At 48.5% G+C, this 24,062-nt stretch overlaps 2 protein-coding genes across 8 annotated transcripts in view; one reads left to right on the top strand and one right to left on the bottom strand.

The window, feature by feature from the left end:
- Zdhhc3 (zinc finger DHHC-type containing 3) overlaps positions 1–14,342 on the top strand; it is a 43,892-nt gene extending 29,550 nt beyond the window's left edge. Inside the window, exons 6-7 of one of the 3 annotated variants that reach the window (XM_008849505.3) lie at positions 1,020–1,150; positions 12,120–14,342. In XM_008849505.3, the coding sequence (XP_008847727.1) occupies positions 1,020–1,150; positions 12,120–12,377 (389 nt within the window). In that variant the 3' untranslated portion in view covers positions 12,378–14,342. Of the gene's footprint in view, positions 1–1,019; positions 1,151–3,476; positions 5,052–7,483; positions 8,474–12,119 lie in introns of those variants that run through there. The other 2 variants (XM_029554285.1, XM_008849506.3) reach the window with 2 other exon arrangements.
- A 538-nt stretch (positions 14,343–14,880) lies between these two features.
- Positions 14,881–24,062, bottom strand: part of Tgm4 (transglutaminase 4) — a 31,944-nt gene continuing 22,762 nt past the window's right edge. For 4 of the 5 annotated variants that reach the window (XM_008849500.3, XM_008849498.3, XM_008849497.3 and 1 more), the window contains 4 exons: positions 21,716–21,997; positions 20,645–20,814; positions 18,180–18,316; positions 14,881–15,778 (listed from right to left, as the gene is read on the bottom strand). In XM_008849500.3, the coding sequence (XP_008847722.1) occupies positions 15,637–15,778; positions 18,180–18,316; positions 20,645–20,814; positions 21,716–21,997 (731 nt within the window). In that variant the 3' untranslated portion in view covers positions 14,881–15,636. The remainder of the gene's footprint in view (positions 15,779–18,179; positions 18,317–20,644; positions 20,815–21,715; positions 21,998–24,062) is intronic. The other variant, XR_607833.3, reaches the window with a different exon arrangement.

The following is a 24,062-nucleotide window of genomic DNA, read 5'->3' as shown; positions in this document are numbered from 1 at the left end:
CCCCCACACACACACGAGTGCTTGGTATCATTCTTGGCTCATTCCCACCTCCCTATCCTCTGGCATTCCTGGGAGGGAGCTGACAGGCAGCTTGGAAAGGGCCTTCCTTCTGGATAATCAAGGACTGAGAGGTCTCTCCAGTAGAGGAAGCAGGTCTGATCTGTATGAACCTAAACAAGGGGCCATGCTATGTTGCCAGTGCCATTGCTGGGCCAAGCATGTTCTGTGTGTAGGACAGTTTCCCCATGGCTCCCTTCCCTGCTCAAACACTATCTCCCTTAGTACCTTAGAGCACTGGTTGTCTGATTTAGACTTCGTTCAGACAGAGGAACCCACTGCTCAGAAACAAATCATACTTCTAGTCACATATGACTGCCTTATAGTGGAAAGGTGACCCATCTGGGGCCACAACCATCAGGAGCAGAACAGTGAAAGTGCCTACCCTGTGCAAATGCTTCTGTTCTCTTCCCAGTTGGAAGACTGACAGTCTCAATGACACAGATGTCCCTGGCAGGAAGGGGCATTTCCACACACAGGTCAGGCCAAACCTTGGCAAGTAGCTTGCATTTGAATCCCAAAGATAACAGGTGGTCCTCTAGACCTGCCCTTTTCGCTCACCTGGGACCCAGAGGAAGCATAGAGGTGGGCAGTACTGTGTCCAGGAAAGACCCAGCTGGGTCAGGACTGGGTGCACTTGTATGCTTGCTCTGTGTTTTCTAGGGAAGAGGCGTCATCTCTTGAGGTGTCATGAGGCCTTATTGGCTTCTTCAATGCTGGCCACTATGTGACCTGAGGATAGTGGACCAGGGCTGAGGCTAGTTAAGGAGAGGAAGTCCCACTGGGTCCAGCCTCTTGGGGGTTTCTTTAGGGAGTAAGAGGTAACAGGTGTGGACAGGATGGTGCCTGAAGCTTGTGGCTCCCAAGAGAGTCCACATTCCTTAGCTAGAGGCAGAATGGGACCTGGCAGGGTGGGTAAGGAGCTGAGCAGCCACCACAAGCCCTTGCTGCTTTCCTTGCAGAGTGCAGCTCCTTCTCACCACCCACCACAGTTATCCTGCTCATCCTGCTGTGCTTTGAGGCACTGCTCTTCCTCATTTTCACGTCAGTGATGTTTGGAACCCAGGTGCACTCCATCTGCACAGATGAGACGGTAAGCAGGGTGCGCACTTCCTCTAGGGCTTCAGGGACCCAGGACAGGTGTGAGACTTGAGAGCCCAGGGTGCAGAGCACAGTACCTTCTGTTCCAATGACCCTTCGTCATATTTGTGCAGGTTCAGCTGGTTACCTAGTAATAACTTTAGCTGGAAGATTGCCTTTAACAAAGTTCCTTTATGCCCTATGCCCTGTTGGACCTTCTGCTAAGCACTGGAGATGACCTCCCCAGCAAAGCCAGCTTCCATATATCCTGTCTGGGTCCTGAGGGCAGAGTCAGGAGACAGATCTGCTTCGAGCTCCTCAGGGCAGCACACTCTGGTCCTTGCCCATCCCACCCTCCTGTCCTCCCACCCACTTCCCTTATGTTCTGTAGTCAGCTCCTGGCCTTCTCAAGGGATCCAGGAACCTCAAGGCAGCTGTCATGAGGCATTTCTGGACTTTTGCATTTTGGGGTCCTGAAAGATGGGACAGATAGTACTTTGCCCAGGGTGTGTAGAAGAGTCATGGGGTCTTGATTTCAACATACTACTGTCCCTTGCTTCCCGAGCACTGCCCACCATCCTCTCCCAGGTAAAAGCTTTCAGCTGTGATCTGGGGACCCCAGGCTCTTACATGACCAGTGTCAGATGGAAGACAGGTCCTCCCACAGCTGTAAGTGACCCTGGTCTGTGGAACTAGAAGCGCAGAGTGGACAATGCTGCCCCCTACAGAAGTGCTATTGGGTGCTTTGGGTGGTTCCTGGTACTTTCAAAGTTGGGGCTTTAGCAACCGTGTTTTATTTATAAGAATTAATGTCATTGCATGGGGCTGGAGAGATGGCTCAGTGGTTAAGAACACTGAATGTTCTTACAGAAGACCCGGGTTCAAATCCCAGCACCCACATGGCAGCTAACAACTGTCTGCAACTCTAGTCCAGGGAATCCGACAGCTTCTTCCGTCCTCCGTGGGCATTGCATGACATGGGTGCACTTACATGCAGGCAATACATACATACACATAAAAATATAAAAATAGTAATTTTTTTTTAAAAAAAAAAAAGAAAGTCATTGCAAAAGGTTTTTGGTAAAAGTAGCTATGGTATAGATCCAGCCATGCATGTATTCAAGTGGTAAATGGGACCAGCTACTCCACAGAAGACCCGTAGGGAACCCAAAGGTGACTGATGTCAGGCCCTGCCCACTTTCAGGGCACTTCCAGGTCCACCAGAGAACGTTCTGGGGACAGAAGACAAACATAGCTGGCCCTAGTTATGCTTCCTCTTCCGGGCCATTCCTAAAGGAAATTGAATTGAAAAGGAACAAAGGGGCCTGAGGCTCTTGGGGGAAAGGGTGTCATCTCCTTGGCCACTGTCCTCCCAGATCACTAGGCTGTGAGAAAAACATGAACTGCCTGACTCCTTACCAGAGACCACAGCAGATGGAGCCCTGGCTGGGCCCCTGACAGGCAGCCCCTCGGCATGCACGCCTGTACTTGGTCTGCTTCTGGCAGCTCAACAGCTCCACCTGAAGGACAGAAACAAAAGTCTTCCTAGCCCCTATTTTTTTCCTGTGACACTTGGCAGGGGACATGGTGCAGGCTGTGAACACACTGCGTTGGCCTCCATGCTCCTCCCAAGGGAACGCTGGGAAGACTCTCGCCATGACTGAGGCCGCAAGCTGCCCTCTCTAACCTGCATTAATTTCCTTCCTTCTTCTTGTGGTGATTTCCCCCTCATCAGCTGTTCCACCTTCTCCCTCTGTGTCTGGCCAGCCCCACTCAGCAGGCTGCTGCTTGACCCTCCGAGCTGGTAGATGGTGCCAGAGCAGTCAGATCTGCTGCTTTTCTTCTTCCCTTTCTTTCTTTCTTTCTTTCTTTCTTTCTTTCTTTCTTTCTTTTTTTTTTTGTCTGCAAAGTAGTCATTGTAACCCTAGGCTCCTGTGCACCTTTCCCACCCTGACAGCCATCATTGGTTGTCAAATTTTTGAGCTCTTTCACTAAAGCCTGTGCATACAGGCAGGCACCTTGGAGTTTCTCCTGACCCAGCGAGGACCCAGGTCTGGCACATGGACCCCTTGACTAGACAGGGTCAGTCTCATTGGCGGACAACAGCCTAGCTGCCTGACAAGAGTACATTGTCCCTCCCTTCTCAGGGGCTTGTAATGTGTGCCCACCAGAAACAGCTTTTAGATGCTGCTTATGAAAGACAGAAGAAAGCTGCATGGTGTGGGTAGCTTTACTGCTTTGAAAAGGAAGCCTTGGCTCCAGTCACTGGTGCATGTGGACATCCCCAAAACTACAGCAGTGAAGTGCTCGACTGAAAGTGTGATTATTCTTGTTTTCAGGGAATAGAACAATTGAAAAAGGAAGAGAGAAGATGGGCTAAAAAAACAAAGTGGATGAACATGAAAGCTGTTTTTGGGCACCCTTTCTCTATAGGCTGGGCCAGCCCCTTTGCCACGCCAGACCAAGGGAAGGCAGACCCGTACCAGTATGTGGTCTGAAGGACCCTGACCAGCATTGCCACTCAGACCACCTCACAGCACCATCCCTTCTGCTCTCATGAATGTTTAGACCGAAAGCAAAACAAAGCAACTACTCTTAAAACTTTTTTATGTCTCCAGTAAAATGGCTGAGCATTGCAGAGAAAAAAAAAACATTTTATTTTTTAAAAATCATCCTTTTTTTTTTTTTTTTAATGACCGAAGCTGCTTTTTCCGTCTAAAATCACTTTTCTGGCCTCTGTTTCCTCTCTGCTGTCTATCAACGTGACTAATGTGGGGGGTGCTGTCCAGGCCCTGCCCCTTCTACTAACCAAGTGGCCCTTGATGCTGTGCACGGACTGGCCCAGTAGGAAAGTCAAGGAGGGCCCTGACGACCTGCCCACAAGGCAGCACTGGCACCCACAGGACTCAAACCTCAGCGAAGATGATGCCAACCCTTGAGGCCTAAGAAGGGCAGGATAGGGGCTGGAGCCTTCAGAAGGTCCCTTGCACAGTGGCCTCCCCCCAAGTGGACACAGTTTGCCTCATTCTCAAAATTGATTGCCTGCCTTGTATTTGATAGGCATGGGTATGTAGAATGATTTGGGGAGGCGGGGAGAGGTGAAGGGGTCTTTGTATTCTGAATTGGCAATTATGACCCTCTGGTTATTTGGAAGACTATGAAGCAAAGATGTTTTCTAGTCTAAAATGCCTTATACAATCAAAAGAGGAAAAAACATCCAATTTGAGGCAAACTACATTTTCCTATGTTACAACTAATTCCTACCCCAGTTCCTGCCCTTTCTAGTAAGAAGTCAATCAAGCCATGTTGATTCTGAGTAAAAATGAGCAGGCCTGCCATCAAGCTTGTCTCCTTTTTTTAAGTCTTTCACAAGCTCATGCTCTGGAGTTTAAGGCCCACCAAATGTGCACAGACCCGTGTCTTACCCATGTTCAGCCCGGGAGGCTGTTGACCTACCAGGCTGACTGGACACTGAGTAACATTCTCAGAGTTGCCAGGCAGCCTCCCACTTCCACGCACCTGCCTCCACAGCCCACCACAAACACTTGCTATCCCATTGGGAAGTGCTTCCTGTGCACAGTCTCACAGGAGGGGACTGGTCAGCAGCTGGGGAAAGGCCAGGGGAGGTGGGAAGCGGTGCCGAGAAAGGGGCGCTTTTAAACACACCAGCCCACCTGGACCATGAAGGCCTCCACATTGGTGGGTTTTAAGCAGTCACCACAAGCCTCCCTTTTTAACTTTTGCTTGGGGTGGGGGTGGATGTTGGGGTTAGGGTTTTACACTCTTGTCCTGGGTAGGGAGAAAGCTAACGTAGCCCTGTGGTTTTTCAGGAGTCAGCAGGACATGCTGCCTTTTCCCAACTCTTGTCAGTGCTTCCACATGGAAACAATGCAATAAACCTTTTCCAAACCTCAGCTTTGGCTCAGCTCTCTCCCCAGAGGCCTGTGTGCAAAGACAGATAGGCATCAGGCTACAGGGTGAGGGAGTTTGTTTTGTTCTTAAAGGACATGGATGGCCCTTCTGGATCCTACTTGGCCTGCTCCTTTGCCTTTCTGTGGGGGGGGGGGTGCGAGTGTGTGTGTGTGTGTGTGTGTGTGCCGTCCGTGACTCCAGCAGAGAGCAAAGCTGAGCCAACAGAAAGCACCTAGAGCCTCCACCCATGGTGCTGTGCTGCTCCCAGATTCTCACTGCTGGTGTCAAGAAAGACAGCTGAGAGCAAGTCCTGAGGTGTTGGACTGAGGGACTCAGCCCCCTTCCCAAACCCAGTTGACTTAATAAAAAGAGTTTTTAGGGCTGGGTGTGGTGGTGCACGCCTTTAATCCCAGCACTCGGGAGGCAGAGGCAGGTGGATCTCTGAGTTAAAGGCCAGCCTAGTCTACATAGTTCTAGGATGGCTGGGGCTACAGGGAGACCCTGTCTCAAAAAGACCAAAAAAAAAAAAGAATTTTTAGATCAAGTGTATAGTATTTGTTCTTCATGTGCCTTTAAATTTTTTTTAAACAGTTCTCTCAGGTGTATGAAAATAGTGTTTCGAGGCCCTGCAGGTTAGAAGGGTCCAACCCTGCTTTCACCTCAGGATGGACCCTCTGGGCAGCAGTGCTGAAGCTCTCCCCACCCCACTCTACCCCCCAGGGATGAGACTGGGACTCAGGAAATAACCTTCAAGGGTATTTTGTGAGTGACCCAAGTTGCTGTTTTCTGCATGGAATTTCTAAGGCACACAGCAGCTGGTACTACACTGAATTTTTTTGAGTCCTGAAACTAGAAGCTCATTTAAACATGGGGACTCTGAGGTTCCCTCACAAGCCCCATACAATTCTGCCTCTGGAGTTTTACAAGCCAAAGGGCTAAAAGTGGATGCCCCAGCTCTCAAGCCAGAACAAAACACAGGCAGTCAAGACAGGACTACCCCAGGGTAGCCTGTGTCTGTCCTGGTTCATTTTCTCTGAGACCAGGAGTATTTTTTCTAAGAGCACAATGACCAAGGCATGTGGCTGTCGTGTAGCACAGTGAGTGGTTCCCAGCTTGCTGTCACACAGGAGAGGGCACCTAGTGTTTCCAGATGGACTAAAAGAGGACCTTTCTCAGCGGCCCCCCGCAGGAAAGTGAGCCTTTGTTAGCCAGTCCTTAAGAACTCTGGAGAGTAGGAATGAAGACATGACCCATTGGGCTGCATGATCTCGTGTTCTTGTCCATCTGTTGGTGCCAACCAGTCTGAAAGTGCTGAGGCCCAAGTCCAAACAGTTCTGTGTGTCTTTGTGGGCTTGGTAACATAATATGTACAGGGTACATTGAGGTAGAAATGTGTGTGCCCAGCATCCCATTATACCATTTCATCTTTGTAACACTTGCACCTTGGCAAGAGTTAGACCAGAATAACCAGCCTTTGCTTGTTTTGGCTTAGCCACTCAGATAACATTCACCAACTAATCAGAGACCTCCCGATGAGATTAACCACCAAACATCTATTAACAAGACCTTTGCAAGGTTGACATCTCACAGACCAGGAGGATGGTCTGGACTCCCCTGTCAAGTTAATAGGTTTTCCAACACTGGTTTTGAAGGATGAACCAGCAGAGGGACATGAGGGGTTCCACCTAGAAGGCCCACCTTTTTTATGTGCAGTTCTAGGGATCCAGCTCAGGGCCTCAAAGTTTGCAGGAATTGGGTCTCAGATTAGTTGTTGCTGGTGATGGGTACCATTGCTGTCTGGCTTAGTGGGGCGTGCTGAGGCCAGTACGTGTTCCCACAGCTCAGCCACTGAGCTCTTCTCCATTGGTTATCTGTGGTCTCTCCAACAAGTGTGTGCCAGGAAGACCTGGAATGTGTAAAACAGCCCCCAGTGTACTTTAAGCATCTTGTCATTCAAGCCTGTCTTGACCAAGGGTACCTTTGCTGAAGAACCAGCAAGAGAAGGATGGGACCAGGGTGCCCCACTCCAGTGAGTTCCCAGCCAGCGACAGTGTCCTGGCTTTCAGTTTTTCCTCTGTGGGCCTCATCACTCACATGGCTGACTCATCTGTTAAGTATAAAGACACATCTGAAGTCAAGCCTGGAGGCACACTTCTGAAATCCCAGGAAGCGAAGGATCAGTTCAAGGTCATTCTTAGCTATGTAGAAAACTCATGGCTATCCTGTGCTACATGAGACTCTCTGAGTTATCTCAGAGGATAACTCTCAGCCAGGCACAGTGGTACATGCCTGTAGTCCTAACACAGGTGGTTATGGCAGGAGGACGATGGCTTGAGCCCAGAAGTTGAAGACCAGCCTGGGCATCACAGTGAGACTGTTTCAGAAAGAGGAAAGGAAAGAAGAAGCCACTGAGCACTGTGCTCTTCCCGACCAGGCCTTTGTCTCATTGGCTGTCTCAAAAGAAAGTTGTTACATGAGAAAGCAGAGAGGCCCAGGATCCCTCTCCATCGTTGACCCTCACATGGACAAAGCACAGCTGAGGGATAACGACCAGCACTGCAGTGGTGTCGAAACCCTCTGGGTGAAGACAAGCTCTACTGTGGACTAAAGGACACTGAAGCCTCCAGCCAAGGTGACGGAGTTTGGTGACAGCATCTGCCTCCCTGGCCTCAGTATTTGTTCCAACCCCTGTTTAGCTACTTCCACCATACCTTTTAACTGCCAAGGCATGAACTTGGGCAGTTGCCCTAAGCCTCTGTTTCTCACTGTATAACAGGGATGGGTATCCGCTCTAGGCTGCTGTATGCAGTAAAGAATGCAGCCGGTAGAGTGGCTGGGATTTGGCCTCTGTTGACAGCAGCTGCATTGGAGCTAGGTGTTTCCAGCCTGGTTCTCCAGCGATCTTAAAAAGTGTTTCTTAATCCATTACCCACTATGCTCAATGTTTCACAGAATTTGGGGTGTGTGTGTGTGTGTGTGTGTGTGTGTGTGTGTGTGTGTTCTGGGTTACAACAGGAAGATGTTTCCTACCACAGGCTGATAGAGAGCCAGTGTCATCTGGCTAGCTCACCTGCAGGCACTGGGGTCTCTGGGGGCTCAGCCAAGCCTGAGCAAGTTCTGAGCTTGGGTCTCTACTTCCTTGGAAGCCTTAAGCCTCATGTATTCATGTTGACATGCTGGTAAATTTGTTCACAGATTACAGCTTTCAGGTCTTCCAAGCCACACCTGCACAGGGACTGCAGTGAAAGCCATTGCCTGCTGACTGAGCCACACAAAACTCCCAGAAAAAGAAATCCTTGGGCACTTTGTGACATGGTCTCCGTGTAGCCCAGCTGGCCTGGAACTCTCTCATAGAGCAGGCTGGCCTTGATCTCACAGATCCATCTGCCTCTGCCTCCCAAGTGCTGGGATTAAAGGTGTGTGCCACCATGCCCAGCTGCTTGGGCACTTTTTTTTTTCTTCAATAGAAGGAAGGATTTATTTTTGGCCTGCAGTTCAAAGATACAGTCCATCATGGTGGGGAAGCCAGGCGGCATGAGCTTGAAGCTGGCCACATTGTATCCACAGGAAGGAGAGCAATGCCTGCTCATGCTCAGCTAGAGTCCTGGTTTGTTTTTTTTTTAATTTTTACAAAAACTTTATTGAGAATTTCATACATGCCTATAAGGTGTTTTGATCAAATCCATGCCCACTCCCTCCCCTCCAACATTTCCCCCTCTGAAGCGGTAACTCTAAAATCTTTTAAGGATTAGATACAAGCTCCCAAATACTTTTGACATTTTTGGCCTTTGGAATACAGTATGTTGCTAACAGGTGCTTGGGCACTTTTTATGCATCAGATTTATTTAGAATATTTTCTTTCCAGACCCTAAGCTGACACTCTGAACATCTGTCCACTTAGTTGCTAAGAAACTTGAGCAAACAGGCTAGGTTCTGTCTGGAATTCTATGAGCTTATGGTATGGTATGACTTCTGGGAAACGGGCACACAGCTGAAAAACAGCAATCTTGGGCTTGATGTCTCCTGTCCCCCTGTCTCTGCACCTCTCCTCTGACTGAGATCTGGATTGGCAGGGTAAGGCTTTGCCAAAGAAGGCCCAGAAAAAAAAACAAACAAAAAAAAAAAACAGCTGTTATAGTCCTGTTCCTTCATGACCAGCCAGCGAAACCTGGACCTCTATCTCAGCCTACCTGAACCTTTGCCAAGTGTCAGTATTGATACCCTCCTCCTAGTGGGGGTGGGAGTGGTGGGGTGGGGTGAGGACCTGTGATCTGGCGTTGGACAAGTTCAAGGCAACATTGGTACAGCCAGTCTGCTTTAACCAGTGTCCCTGGAGCTTGGTCAGGCACTTGGCAATGCCCCAGCCCTTCTTCAACAGACAGCAGGTGATCACCAGGCAGAGTACACAGGGGCTGCTAAAGCAAGCTGCCTACCCCTGTCATGGCTGCTGCCTGACCAGGGGGCAGCATGTCCTCTGCACATGACCTGCAGGGACAGCCAAGACTCAGATTCACACAGTCTACTGAAATTGCCTGCTTTCGTTCTAATGGTAAAGTTAATGCCTGCCCAGTAGTGAAAGCATGAAATGTGGAAAAGAAGTTTTATATATCACCCAAAACCCCAGCAGCAAGGTAGCAGCCCCACTGGGAAATCCTGCCCACGCTACTCCCATGATGCCACACAGGCCACTGGATGGTCCAGTCATGTAAAATCGCCAACACCATTCCACACTGCCAAAGTCTGTTCTGATTTATAGAATTGGTTACTCTGCATTATTTCATGTTCCGGCTATTTTCATTACAATTCAGTGTTCAAGTTTGTAGGGCAAAGTCTGTCTTGAATTTTTTTGTTTAGTTTTCATTGTGAAATAATTTCAAACTTAAAAAACCAGGAGTTGGGCCAGGCATGGTGGCACATGCCTTTAATCCCAGCACTTGGGAGGCAGAGGCAGGCGGATTTCTGTGAGTTCGAGGCCAGCCTGGTCTACATATATCACAGTGAAAGATTTATCGTCCTCTTTTTTTTTTTCAAAAAAAAAAAAAAAAAAAAAAAAAAAAAAAAAAAAAAAAAACCAGGAGTATCTTCCTTATACCATTCAGTCAATCTTACCAAAGATAAACACCTTTACAACCATAATAAATAAATCCCCCTAAGAAAATAATAATGATTTAAAAAAAAAAAAAAACTTAAAGTCTGCTTGGGTGCACACACCTGTAGTCCTAACTACTGAGGAGGCTGAGGGAGGACGATTGCTTGAGTGTAGGAGTTTGAGGGCAGCTCGTACTATGTGACATAACAAATCCCACTTTTTCTTTAAAAACAGAATACTTGGTGATTTCCTGATGCAATCCACTAGCCACCATAGGAGCTCTGTTCTTCCACTGGCTCCCTTACTATCGTTTCCTGTTCAGGGCTCCTCATTCTGTTGTGAGTGTATCCCTTTAGTTACTCCTATTTTTGACAGTCCCTCAGCCTTAATTTTTCATAACCTAGACTTCTTTGTGTTGAGGTTAAATTCATAGATTGTAATATTGTTTTTAAAGTATCTAGTTCTGTGCCATTTAGTATATTTAATATGCAGCTATCATTTATCTTGTTCCCAGATAGTTCTTTCACAGACTCTGACCCTGGTGGGAACTGTGCATGGGAATTCTGTCAGACACTTTCTTGTTTTGGATCAAGGCTGTGGTTTTTTTGGCAGGAGTGCCCCTGGAATGCTACATCCTGAACCCTGGTTGAAGGCATGTGATTCTGATACTGGTCCATTTCAGCACTGGCAGTGCTGTCTTTGCTCATTGTGTTAAGTCGATACCTGCAATGTTTCCCTGCTGTAAAGTTACTCTTATCTCCTTTGGTAACTGATGGTCTGGTATAAAGAGATAAGTTGAGATCAGATTATTTATATTTTGTATTTATTATTTTGTATAAATGTATTGCCTGCATGTATGTAATTGCACCCATGTTGTGCAATGCCTGCAGAGGTCAGAAGAGGGCATCAGATTCCCCTGGAACTGGAGTTATGGACAGTTGTTAGCCACATGTGGGTGCTGAGAATCAAACCCACATCCTCTGCAAGAACAGCCGCTGTGTGCTCTTAACCACTGAGCCATCTCTCCAGCCCCAAGATCAGATTATTTAACTTACAGCCTTTTCAAGTCAAGAAACTTAAATCTCTAAATGGTGTAGGAAGATGCTGGAGGATTGGTAAACAGTCAGATCACACCCAATTGCCTGTTTCTCTTTGTGTATGACAGAAAGTATATGCCAGTTATGCAAGAAACTTGTGGGGAAGAGAAAATGTAGAACTAGGAGCACAGAGGTCCTCTGAGGGGAGGGTCTTGAGTCATGTGAATGAGCACATCTAAATCTGGCAAATTCAACTTGAGTTTGGTTTCCAGAAGAGATGGAGAAAGAGAAGCCATGCTGGGGGAAGACGGGGAATCAGAGCCTCTGTAAGGGAGTTAGGGGCCTGGAGACCTGGTCTGGCTGTACCTTTAATTCTTTTGGGCTTTTCCCCACCCACCACCCTCTTTCTGAGGCCTGATGGCTGAGTCACAGCCAACACCCAGAGCAGGTGAGTGTTCAGCTTGGGAGAGGCCCTAGGGAGTGTCCAATGCATGAGCAGGCCTGACCAGTCCCTACACCCCACAATGGCCTGTGTACCGCCTGGGACCTGCTGCATGTGGCACCAGCTGCTTCCCCTCCATGTTTGTGTCCTGTGCTCTATCCTCACCCCTCAGCCTTCCTCATGTTAAGCTTGCTGTTCCTACCATAAACAAGGAACCTTTGTTAGTGGTTTCATGAAGTGGGTGGTCCAGCTTATGCCTGGAAGAGCCAAAATATCCTTGGCCACTGGGTATCTGGTCCCTTCCCAGTAGTAGGCCACTTCATATGGAGGAAGGGATGGGGGCTGGAGGATGACAAACCATTCTAGTGCCCCACACTATGCCCCTGCACCCCTAGGGTTTGCAGGGTGGCCTGGTGCCCCCCCGCCCCCGCTATACCAAGGTGCAGGGGGTGTGAATGCAGCACAGGCCACACCACATTGACTCTGCCCCATTCTCCTTCAGGGCATTGAGCGCCTCCAGCGAAAGAAACATCCCAGGGAGCACTCACACAGCTGGAAGTCATTCCAGGAGGCATTTGGTGGGGACTTTTCCCTGAACTGGTTCAACCCTTTCACCCGACCTTGTCAACCAGAGACACCCATTGACAAGGGCTTGGTGAGGCAGGTGTCAACTGTGTCAGACGTGGACAACATGGAAACAATTCAGAGCCAATTGGAAGAGATCAAAAATGAGGACTCGGTGGAAGTGCTGGATGAATAGAGGCTATGGGACAGCCAGACACCAACAGTGACCACCGGCCTTCATCCTAGGGTTTGGTGAACTCTCCTCAGCTCCCTGGTGCTTCCCCAGGCTACTGCCTTGATGTTGCCATCTCTGTCACTCCTCCCTCTCTCCAGTTGGGTCACTGGTAATGGAGGTGACTGCAGAGGAGAATGGGGACTTTCTCTGAGTTCACCTAAGCAGAGTCTGCCAAGAGGGATGGTCAGGACCCATTCTTCAGGGCCATGGAGGCTGCCTAGCCTCTGCCTAGCAAGACACATGGTGACCAGGGTGTCCCAGGAGAAAGAAAGCTATTTCTGCTTCCTGTGTGTTGTCTTACAGGGCCCTGGAGAGGGACACTGACATCAGGGAAGACCAACATGGAAGGCTATTGATGATGCAACTCCAGCCATTCCATAGAGAAGGGCTTCCTTAATGGACTGCCCGCAGGAATCAGAACAGAGGTGGGACTTCAGGGATTGGGCTTGGTTAAGAGGACCCTACACACCTGTATGGACACAACACACCTGCATGGACACGCACACATGCAGAACCTGTGCAGGCTGGAAGTGAGCCCTAGTTATTACAGTAACACCAAAAATTAATTCTCATCACATGGACACTAGACTCTTCTCTGAGACAGCATAGAGCTGAACTGTCTGTGGCCACAGGACAACTAGGGAAGACCTATGTTGAACTCCTGGAGTCTCTCCAGCCTCTTCCGTAAGAACTTCAGCTAGCGAGTCCAGTAACATGGGGACAGAAGCAACCAGAAATGTCACCTGCGTGTTCTAGAGCAGCTCCCAAGATAGTACCTCTCGCCTCTGAGAACTGGGTGACAGCCAGGGTCTGCAGACTGACAAGCCAAGAAGATACCCAGACACTACTGTCCCAGGATGAGCATGGGTTGTCTGGTCATTGCCAGTAGTCTGGGCATCTCCTGTGCTCCCCGGTGGTCACAGGAGAAGCAGCAGCTCTGTAGTCTAACCAGTCAGATAGTCTCAAGGAGCATAGTCATCTCCCCCTCAGGCCTCCTGGATCCATTTCCCCAGTATCGCTGGCACCCATCGTGGCAGAGGACTCAGATATGGCAGAACCTTCTTAAGCAGGTCTTTGTGTCACAGCCCCTCCCAGCTCTAGGTGAAAGGTCTTGAGTCCTGGGCCAAAGGAACCTGTGGTCCTGATGACATGATGAAGTATTGGTATTTGAGATACTGCCTGTCTCCAGATGCTGAGAAGGGAAAGCTGTGGAGAGCCAAGTGGTGGCCTCATTCTTGGGCAGCATCCTAAGAGTCCCTGCAGGGTAGATCTCTGTCAGAGAGCTCCTCTGCAGAAGCCCCATGCAGGTGGCAGCTGCACTAACAGAAAGATGCAGCCTGCTCCACCTGCTGCATGTGCACTTCCTCTGTACAGCCTTCTATAACATTTACTAGTGCCACCTTGAGGATCCCAAGTTGGGCCTAAAGTTGGCAGAGCCACCTGTCATGTGGCTGCAGGGGCCCTACCTCTGAGCAGACCTGGATGACCGGTGTGCTAGGTCATATACCAGACACTCCATGCCAGAGAAAAGCAGGGCTGCTGCAAGCTTCACCAGAAAACAGGTAGTTCCCAGCCCACAGCCAATGGTTTCCGAAGTGTTTTCTAGGAAGGTTGAGGTAGGCAGGCATTTTGCCTCCACAAGCTCAGACCTATCCCTTCTTCCTCACCACCTCCACCACCATGCTAGACCTCAGCCACATCTGTCTTTACTATGGGAGGTACTGGATAGTCAGAATCATGTTTGTAGTAGCCTTTCCAGCCCTGGGCCTGCACACCAGTGCACAGTGACCTCTCCACAGTGACTCCTGACATGTTCTGTCAGCTTCAGACTAACAACACTGCAACTGGTAAAACAGGACCCAGTGTTCCAGGGAGGGATCTGGGTATATAACTGCCTCTTGCTTTGAATAAAAGCTCTTTGCTCTACCTCTGTGACTGGAGTCTGCTGTTCAGCAGGATGTTTCAGCCCAAACCCTTGGGCAGCACCCTTCCTCTCAGGTCCAGTGTGCCAAACCAGCAGGCATCACGCAGACACCAACAGCAGCTGCATCGCATTGCTAACAGAGCCCCTCTTGGTCCCAGCACAGGGAAAAGTCATCTTTCATCCCACAGGTAGGTACTGGACACCTCCTAGATGCCAGGGAGGTGGGCAAGAGTGGTCAGGACTGAGGTTTTCTAGCTTTTCCCAGAAGGGAAAAGATGACAAGTATATCGCCCCAGAATGCCCTTCAAATACACAAAGTAACCTTTGCGAGAATACATGTCCACTTAGAGTTACAGCCCTTGAGAGAGGCTGGCTGTCATGGGCAGGGCTCCGACCAAGGAGGCCAACTCCTTGGAGCACGTCTGTGGATCTGAGGAGTTCAGAGGACGTGACTCCCCATTTTACAGCCAGCACAGGCTACTTTAAGCAGCATGTTAATGTAAAAGAAAAACTGAATGAGGACCACGTAGCCATCTTGAGTCTACAGTTTATTCAAAACATAGTGATCATCTGAGCAGATCTCTAGAGGGCAGAACAAACATGGCTCCAGCGAGCAGTGCAGAGTGAGCTGCTTTCCTGGGTGCTGTACTTCAACCATGGACCCCTATTCACAGGAGGGGGATGCAGGTTGTAGGGTCTCTCTCCCATGGCCCACCCAGAGACAGGAGGGCCTCACGCCAGCATGGGGCCTGCTTCTGAGAGGGCAGAGCCTTGGGATGAGAGCATGTGGTGCCTGTCGCAGCTGCAGTGTGCTTTCTTAGAGGCCTGCCAGCTCAGCCTTTAGGTACCCCCTGCACCTGACAGAACCACAGTCCAGTTGGAAGGTACCTGCAGCACTGGTGAGTCCATGGCCTGAAGAAATGTCCACTTCCAGTACCACTGTTAGCAGCTCTGGGCTTCATACTTGCTCTAGTTGATGGATCTATGGCTTTGCATGGATATGGTTCTGAGCCCATGCCTCCAAAGTATGTGTTTGTGAAAGGTGCCTGCCTAGGCTGTGTGCTTCAAGCTGGAAAGGCATGCCCTGGCCTCATGGGACTGCAGCTTGTGCTCTTCACTGGCCTTGGAGTGCTCTGTTGTTGGGCAGGCTCTCAAATCCACCCTCACATGAGTAATCAAATCTAATCATCCTTGACCTGAAAGCTACATGCAATTTAGGAAGTGCTAAAATGCGGAGTTAGCCAAGGCTCAGAGCCAATCAGGGCCCCTACCTCCATCTTCACAGCATCAGACAGGCTAATCAGTGATGAGAACCATCTTCTCAACGTGGACCTCTTTCACTTCTCTGGAAGTAAACCTGACAATGATTTTCCTAGGTCCAGTCCTCATTGGGATGCATCTCATTTCGAACTGGAGGGACTGTCCAGGTGGCAGTGTTCTAGAAAATTCAAAGACACATAGATGTCAGCCAAAGATGTGATGGGAAAATGCACATGTAAGGAAGGACCCAGGCAACCTGTTCCTGGTGCAGTAACTCAGTAGAGCTCTGGGCTCCAGAACAGCTCAGTGGGCCTCCACCCAAGGATGGCCACTTGCCTCAACTGCAAGGTAATAGCTGAACCAGCTGGTTTCCAGCTGCCTGTCCAGCAGTACCATTTCACAGACCCTCCTGGGGTCTTAGGAACATATTTCATGGTAAATCTAACCCTGGCCACTCAATACATCACCTGAGGGAGTGTTAGAAATGGACTCGGGCTCCATCCCAGTTCTGCTGAGTCAGAATCTGTTCTCTAACAATGTTTCCAGATAAACTGTGTCTGTGAAAGTTTAAGAAACCCTGGTCTGGGGGAAACAGGAGTCTGCTGGAGTTTCTGGGAAGATCTAGACATCTGATAAGAAATAGACCATTGGGGCTGGAGAGATGGCTCAGTGGTTAAGAACACTGGTCGTTCTTGCAGAAGACCGGGGTTCAAATCCCAGCATCCACATGGCAGCTAACAACAGTCTGTAACTCCAGTTCCAGGGGATCTGACAGCCTCTTCTGTCCTCAAGGGCATTGCATGACACAGGTGCACTTACCTACATGTAGGCAATATACTCATACACATAAAATGAAAAAATAATAATAAATAAAATATTTTTTAAAAAAGAAATAGGCCATTAGGATCAAAGCATTAGAGTTCCAAGGTCCTTTACTGGATGTCAGGATATCAAAATCAGTAACACCTGTCTATTCCAACAAACAGAACAATACAAAACACCCCATGCATGATGGCAGCAAAGGTTGTAATGTGCATGCTCTGACTGGGAACATGCAATCACATACCAAGAAGACACATGAATAAATGGAAAAATATCCTACATCCCTACAAGAAGAGGCCTAGATTATCATTTGGCACATGTAGTTCCAGTCTAAATCTCAAAAAGAAATGTCAAGATGATTCTAGAAGTTCTATTTGTGAGAAGCTGTGCCTCCTGTACTGCACAAATTCTGTCATTTAAATGGCACATGAGTGCCTTAGAGGACACGTGAGGTAGCCAGTTAGTGGCAGATCTGGGGAGTACCTATTAAAAAGGGTACTTCAGAGTATTAAAGAAGTTACAGGTTGGGTTTTGTTGTTTGTATTGTTTTGTTTGAGGTCTTTAAAAATATTTTATTTGGGAGACAGAGGCAGGCAGATCTCTGTGAGTTTGAGACCAGCCTGGTCTTCATAGTGAGTTCCAGGCCAATGGGCTACAGGGAGACCCTGTCTCAAAAAGACAAAAAAAATTTATTTTTTTGTTCTATGTGCATGTGTGTATTGCCTGCATGTGTGTAAATGCACCCATGTTGTACAATGCCCATGGAGGTCAGAAGAGGGCATCCAATCCCCTGAAACTGGAGTTACAGATGGTCGTTAGCTGCCAAGTGGGTGCTGGGAACAACCTGGGTTCTCTGCAAGACGAGCCAGTGTTCTTAACCACTGAGCCATCTCTCCAGCCCCTTGGGGTTTTTTGTTCGTTTGTTTGTTTTTGTCTTTTTTGAGACAGGGTCTCCCTAGAGCTCCAACTGGCCTGGAACTTGCTATGTAAACCAGGCTGGTCTTGAGCTCACAGAGATCCACCTGCCTCTGCCTCCCAAGTTTTGGGATTAAAGGCATGCGCCACCAGGCCCGGCACCCTTGGTTGTTTTTAAAGACAGGGTCTCTTATTCTATAGCATGACAGACTGTTTGACAAAGCTAGGGCTCTACATTAATCTACCCCAAAATTAAAATTCACAGTAATGCCTAATTATGTAAATAAATCTAGAAGTTGTAGGCGAAATGTAGACTATTTCCATATTCTTGGAATGACATGAAACTCAATATCCACAAAGGAAAAGATTAAAATTTTAATGTAACCAAAATTTTCAAAGTTCCAATGGTAGCAGACAACTTAGGGTTTTAAGACAACCTGGGGCTGGGGGTACAACTTGGAGGGGAACACTTTTCCAGCATGCACAAGACCCTGGGCTCAACCCCCAGTATAGTGGCCTAAAGAAATGAACTGCTCATTAGGGGGGAAAAAAACAAAGGACATGAACAGACAATTCAAGGAGATAATTAACAAGAAAGTCTGAATTCAAATAGAGCTGAGAATTAAGACAATGAGAGGCTTAACCATCAGACTGACAAGAAGCAAAAAACTCTGCTAGTAGAGTAGCTGGCGCAGTCGTCTCTGGAAGCAGTTTGGCACCAGCAATGTGTATGTGCATTTTTACTGTAACCCAGACTGGGAGTCCACATCGCAGAAGTGTTTTCCTAGGTGCAAGACATGTGCAGACAGTCTGTGTTGCTAGAACAGCCCAGGCAGACTCACCCTTGGTCCAGGGACTCTGTGGTAACGATGCCCAGGCTTTCTACTGAGAACCTCATGTTAGTCAAAGGGATGGGCAGGGTGTTCTTGAGTTTGCAGATGAGGAGGAGTTCCTGGTGGACTTTGCCTGTGCTCGGCATCTAGTAGAGTGGGGAGTGGAGAGAAGGCAGGCATGACAAGCTGAAGCTGAGTAGAGCCTAGGTGGTGGCTTACAAGACACGATTTTGGCTCATGTCTTTGAACTCGGCATGTTAGCAGGCCTCTCAGGAGCACTAGTGGAGAACCTGTTCCAACTGTGCCTCTCTCTTAGAATCTGTTTGCACAAACTCACTTCTCAAGCTTTGCCAGACATAGTTTTTAGGGAATTCAGGGTGCATAATCCCGTGCCAGCCAGAGGTCCTAGCCTGACCTACATCCCAGCCTTGTTTAGTTTATCGGAATCACTTTTGCCAAAATGACTATCTTTGGGAAGTCCTGGAAACAGAGCTTGAGGGCTGAATACTTATAAGAGCCTACGTGTGCCAACCATAGTTCCTGCCCAACACACCAGGGCTCCATGCTGGACTCTGGACATTGGTCCCAACTCACCAACAACCCAAAATGCCAAGTTGCCTCACAGAACAGCCCAGAGAAACACACCCAAAGCCAGGCTGCGTTTCTCCATCCATAGCCAGAGTATTTAAGACTCACACCCTCTTCCCACTCCCCAACCTGGTCCTGGCTGTGTCTTCTTCCTCAGATCCCCTTCCCTGCCCAGGGCAACTCAGGCTTGCCTTATTCCATGCATGTTTCAGGCTTGATCTCATTCTGAAATTCTCCTTCAAATACCCAAAGTTCCTGAAACAGTGGCCATGCTTCACACTCACCACCTCATCTCCATCCAACCACAGTACAGACTCATAACTAAATCTTTTAATTCCTGAAGTACAGTTAGTATAGTAAGGAAGGGGTGGCCTGAGAAAGCTGGAGTGCCCACTCTCAAGGCAACTGAAACACCATTCAAACATGCCTGGCATCAGGGATGTGTATTCTCTGAGCTGTAGATGTCTATCAAGTCCCTTGGGGGTGGAGTGACAGTGAGACCCTCAAGAGAAACTGTGCTTTAAGCCATGGCAGATGCACCAAATTTGCCTTCCAAGGAGAGTGGTCCTGTGAGGTGTAAGAATCTGCTTCACTAAGTGGAGGCCTGGCCAGTGCCCTACCATGGCTATGGAAGGGACAGCCCCTTGGGTGGCACACTTGCTGAGGTACAGACACTGGAGGACAAGTCCTCAGACAGGCCAGGGCTCATTAATAAAGGGCTTTATGATAACGGCCCTTGGTAGGTCACCAGAGTACAATGGCATTCTCATGAACAAGCTGCCATGGACTCCCACTAGGCAGGCAGTGTAGACCAGTCTGGCACTGGTTTTACCCCACCCAACACTGGGGTGGGTTCCAGTCACCTGAGCACCCACGGCAAGCCTTGCTCTTTAATGGCTTCTATCCTAAACTTCTAAATGACCACATAAACTGGTGGCATGGATCTGGGAGAAGAAACTTAGAATCTGGGAAGGACGGGAGAGAAACTTCATTTCTCCAGTCATATATTTAGAACTTTGTACTGTGAGCTTGTATTACTCGTTGTTTGTTTTGATACAGGATCTCCCTGTAGCCCCAGCTGGCCTGGATCTCACAGATCTGCCTGCCTCTGCCTCCCGAATGCTGGGACTAAAGGTGTGCACCACCATGCCTCGTGGTATTATTCATTAAAAATGTTTTTCAGGGCCGGGCATGATGGTGCACGTCTTTAATTAGAGCACTTGGGAGACAGAGGCAGGCAGATCTCCGTGAGTTCGAGGCCAGACTGGTGTACATACTGAGTTCTGGGCCAGCTGGGGCTACAGGGAGACCCCGTCTCAAAAAGACAAAAAACAAAACAAAACAAAACAAAAAAAAAGCTGGGCGTGAGGGTGCACACCCTTAATCCCAGCACTTGGGAGGCAGAAGCAGGCAGATTTCTGTGAGTTCAAGGCCAGCCTGGTCTACATAGTGAGTTCCAGGACAGCTGGGGCTACAGAGAGACCCTGTCTCAAAAAGACCAAAAAAAAAAAAAGTTTTTAAGCCAGGTGTGGTGGCTCACACTTTTAGTCCCAGCACTCCAGAGGCAGGGCCAGGCGAATCTCTGTGAGTTCAAGGCTAGCCTGGTCTATATAGCGAGCTCCAGGCCAGCTGAGACTACAGGGAGACCTTGTCTCAAACAGACCAAAAAACCAAACAAACAAAAAATGTTTTTAAAAATTCAAATCCAGTTAGCCAAACCTTTAAAAAAAGAAAAACTGCTTGATTCTTCACTTATCACAAACACCCATTTGGAAAAACCACGTGCCATATGGCCTGAAGATCAGCCAATCAGACCACAGAGGCCCTGAGCTCTGCGCCTCTCCAGGTTCTAGAGAGGAGCCCTTTTTGGCCTGAAGCCAGCTCACCTCTATATGAAAACCCTGGTACAGGAAACACAGGGTCACTTCAGTGGCCACTCTCTCTCTGGATCCTGCAATTTCTGTAATGATGAATCCTTTGATGACCAGCTCGTCATCAACCATGCCCAAGTTATGAATGTAGGAGTTGGTATCCATGGTGAGAGTCACCTGTGATTCTGCAAAAGTGGGGGGGGGGCAGAGGTAAATGCTCCAATGGCACAGAATAGAATATTAGCACTGAGGTGAAACTGCTTGGCCCTAAGGGAGTCCTTCTGTCTTAGAAGGGCCAGTATGTGTGGTACAGATGGATTTGTGATTAGCTGAGCTCTCCCGGTCCATCCTGAGCCCTTATTGTCAGAGTGGTCCACTCATATGAGGGCACCCATAGCCCACTGAAAGAGTAGGCATTCTAAACAAAGTCTTGATGTAGTGTCTTTTTTTAAAAAAAAAACTTTATTCTTTTTTCTTTTTAATTTTATGTGTATGCATGTATTGCCTGCATGTAGGGAAGTGTACCCGTGTTGTGCAATGCCCAAGGAGGTCAGAAGACGCTGTCGGTTCCCCTGGGACTGGAGTTATGGACAGTTGTTAGCTGCCATGTGGGTGCTAGGATTCGAACCCGGGTCTAATGCAAGAACAATCAGTGTTATTAGCTGCTGAGCCATCTCTCCAGCACCATGTAGTGTCTTTTCATAATACTGTCAGCACCCTTAATTTTTTTTTTTTTTTGGTCTTTTTGAGAGTGTCTCCCTGTAGCCCCAGGTGACCTGGAACTCACTATGTAGTCCATGCTGGCCTTGAATTCACAGAGCTCTGACTGCCTCTGCCTCTCGAGTGCTGGGATTAAAAGCATCCGGCTTTTAGCACTCTTAAATTTTGACTGTGTTGGATCCCAGGCTTCTGTCCTGCTAATCTATTTGGACCATTTTCCCTTGTGCTTGGATTCCTTGTCACCACCAAAACATAAGTGCTTGATAAATGCTGTGTTTATCTACACACAAAAGTTAGCATGTAGAAGTAGTCCGCAGAGGAGAAAGGGATGGCAGGTGGCAGGGGGAACCACCCCTAGTCTGGTACCTTGATTTGTGATCTTCTGAGACTTCCGGATGATACCCAGGCCTTTCTTCTTCTTGCCTGTGTACGTCTGTAGGTTGAGATAGCATGAGATGTTGACAGTCTGTGGAGTGGCCGTTTTCCTTTCCAAAACTAGTGTCAAAATGATAGGATGTCCTATCTCCACTGAGCACTCAATGACAGACACCCGAAGGGAGCTGTCTGTTGAAGGAGAGCCGGGCTGATCCTCACCAGGATGGAGGCGACCAGAGGCCCTTTCCATGGCCTTCCTTTCCTCCGGTGAGCCTAGAGAGAAAGAACACTTCCAGAGAACACTCCTCCAAGGACCAGAAGCCCCAGCACACCCTGGGGCAGAAAGGGGCATGCCCACTGACTAGGACTCCAGAGGCTTCCCAGAAGCTATAGATTCACACAGAAGCATCAAGGCTCTGTGCTGGGACTTGTCATAAGTGGGAGTGGCAGAGGAAAGCCCCCCCAAACCCCTGTTCCTCCTCAGAAGTAGTGGGAACAATGGTCAAAGCCATCCCCTCAACTTGCCCAGGACTCTGGAAATTAACCCACTGAACCTGACATGGTGGCTCATGCTTGTAATCCCAGCACTTGGGAGACTGAGCAGGACAAGTGCCCTGAGTTTGAGGTCATTCTGGGCTACATGAGTTTCAAGCCAGTTAGAATGAGATCCTATCTCAAAAGACAGGAAGAAGAGGAGGAGATGGAAGAGGAGAAGGAGCAGGAAGAGGAGCAGGAAGAAGAGGAGGAAGAGGAACAGGAAGAGAAGGAGGACAGGAGGAGGAGGAGGAGGATGGGAAGAGGACAGGAGTAGAGGAGAAGGAATAGTAAGACTGAAATGGCAAAACTGACTCCATTTTGCTCCAGCTGACTTGCTTTACCCTCTGTTTTTGCCCAGCCACTCCCACTGCAGTCAGCCAGGAAGAATGTCCCATGCAGGCGGTTTCAGGGAGTACACTGTTTCTGCAATACTGGGAAACTTTCAAGTAGCCAGGTAGCATGTCCAAGTAGCACGTCCTCCCATCCAGCCTAACCGAAACTTTTTGTTAACTGAAGACCTCTTTGTTAACTGACCCACCCCTGGTCTGGTGTAACTACGATGATCTGATGTAACTATGGTTACTGGCTTTACCCCTGGCATGGTGTAACTGTAGTTTTAAGCTTTATGAACCCTGCCCCACTTCTCCTTGGGGTTGAGAGTTCTTTTGGGCATTAGCCACTGGCTATTAATAAAGGACTCCTGGGCCAGGCATGGTGGCACACGCCTTTAATCCCAGCACTAGGAAGGCAGAGGCAGGTAGATCTCTGTGAGTTTAAGGCCAGCCTGGTCCACATAGTGAGTTCCAGGGGCTACAGGAAGACCCTGTCTCAAAAAAAAAAAAAAAAAAAAAAAGACCAAACAAGCTTGGAGCGTCACCTTGAATAACCCTGAGGCTCGGTACAGTGAGGTCAAGGCTAAGGCGGAACATTAGAGTGTACCCATATGGACAGTTTATGGGCCAAGGAAAATCAACTTACTGATCCCAGGCAATTAAGGAAATTCACACCAGTCACCAGCCGACCACTCAAAACTGGTGAAGAATTCAGAGGTCACACACAATGAATACAGATGCACAGAGGTGCTACAGGAAGTTACTGCACAAGCACACAGCAGTAGCAGCACACCCGGGGTCTGGCTTCCAGACCACCACATTGTATACTCCATGTACAACTTTCAAAAAGAATTATAAGACATGCAGAGAATCAAGCCTTGGTCCACACAGAAAGTCAGTTCCTGAGGAAGCCTGGGCTTGGACAAAGTTACTAAGGTAGATTCTATTATCTGATTTGAATATAATCAAAGGGGCCAGCAAGATCACTCAGCCAGTAAAGACTTTTGCCTCCTCGCCTGGCAACCTGAGTTCAAACCACAGGAGCCCAAAGGTAGAAGGAAAAAGCTGATTCCCACAAGTTTTCCTCTGACCTCCACATGCACAGTCTGACATGTACACCCACACATGTGCGCGTGCACATACACAAATACACTGAATTAAATAAATGTAATAATAAAAGCCATTTAAAATACATTCAGAGTTGGAGAGATGGATCAGCAGTTAAGAGCACTGGCTGCTCTTCCAGAGGACCTGGGTTTCAACTCCAGCACCCACATGGCAGCTAACAACCATCAGTAACTTCAGTTCCAGGAGATCTCATGCCCTCCTCTGACCTCCGTGGGCATTGCATGACATTGGGGCACTTACATACATGCAGGCATAACACTCATACACATAAAATAAAAACAATAAGTAAGCCAGGCATGGTGGCTCACACCTTTAATCCCAGCACTTGGGAGGCAGAGGCA

The sequence above is a fragment of the Nannospalax galili genome, unplaced genomic scaffold (genome assembly GCF_000622305.1).
Source record: "Nannospalax galili isolate Female #2095 unplaced genomic scaffold, S.galili_v1.0 scaffold443, whole genome shotgun sequence".
Lineage (NCBI taxonomy): Eukaryota > Metazoa > Chordata > Mammalia > Rodentia > Spalacidae > Nannospalax > Nannospalax galili.
The sequence above is the reverse complement of the archived record's forward strand: the minus strand, read 5'-3'. Positions and strand labels throughout refer to the sequence as shown.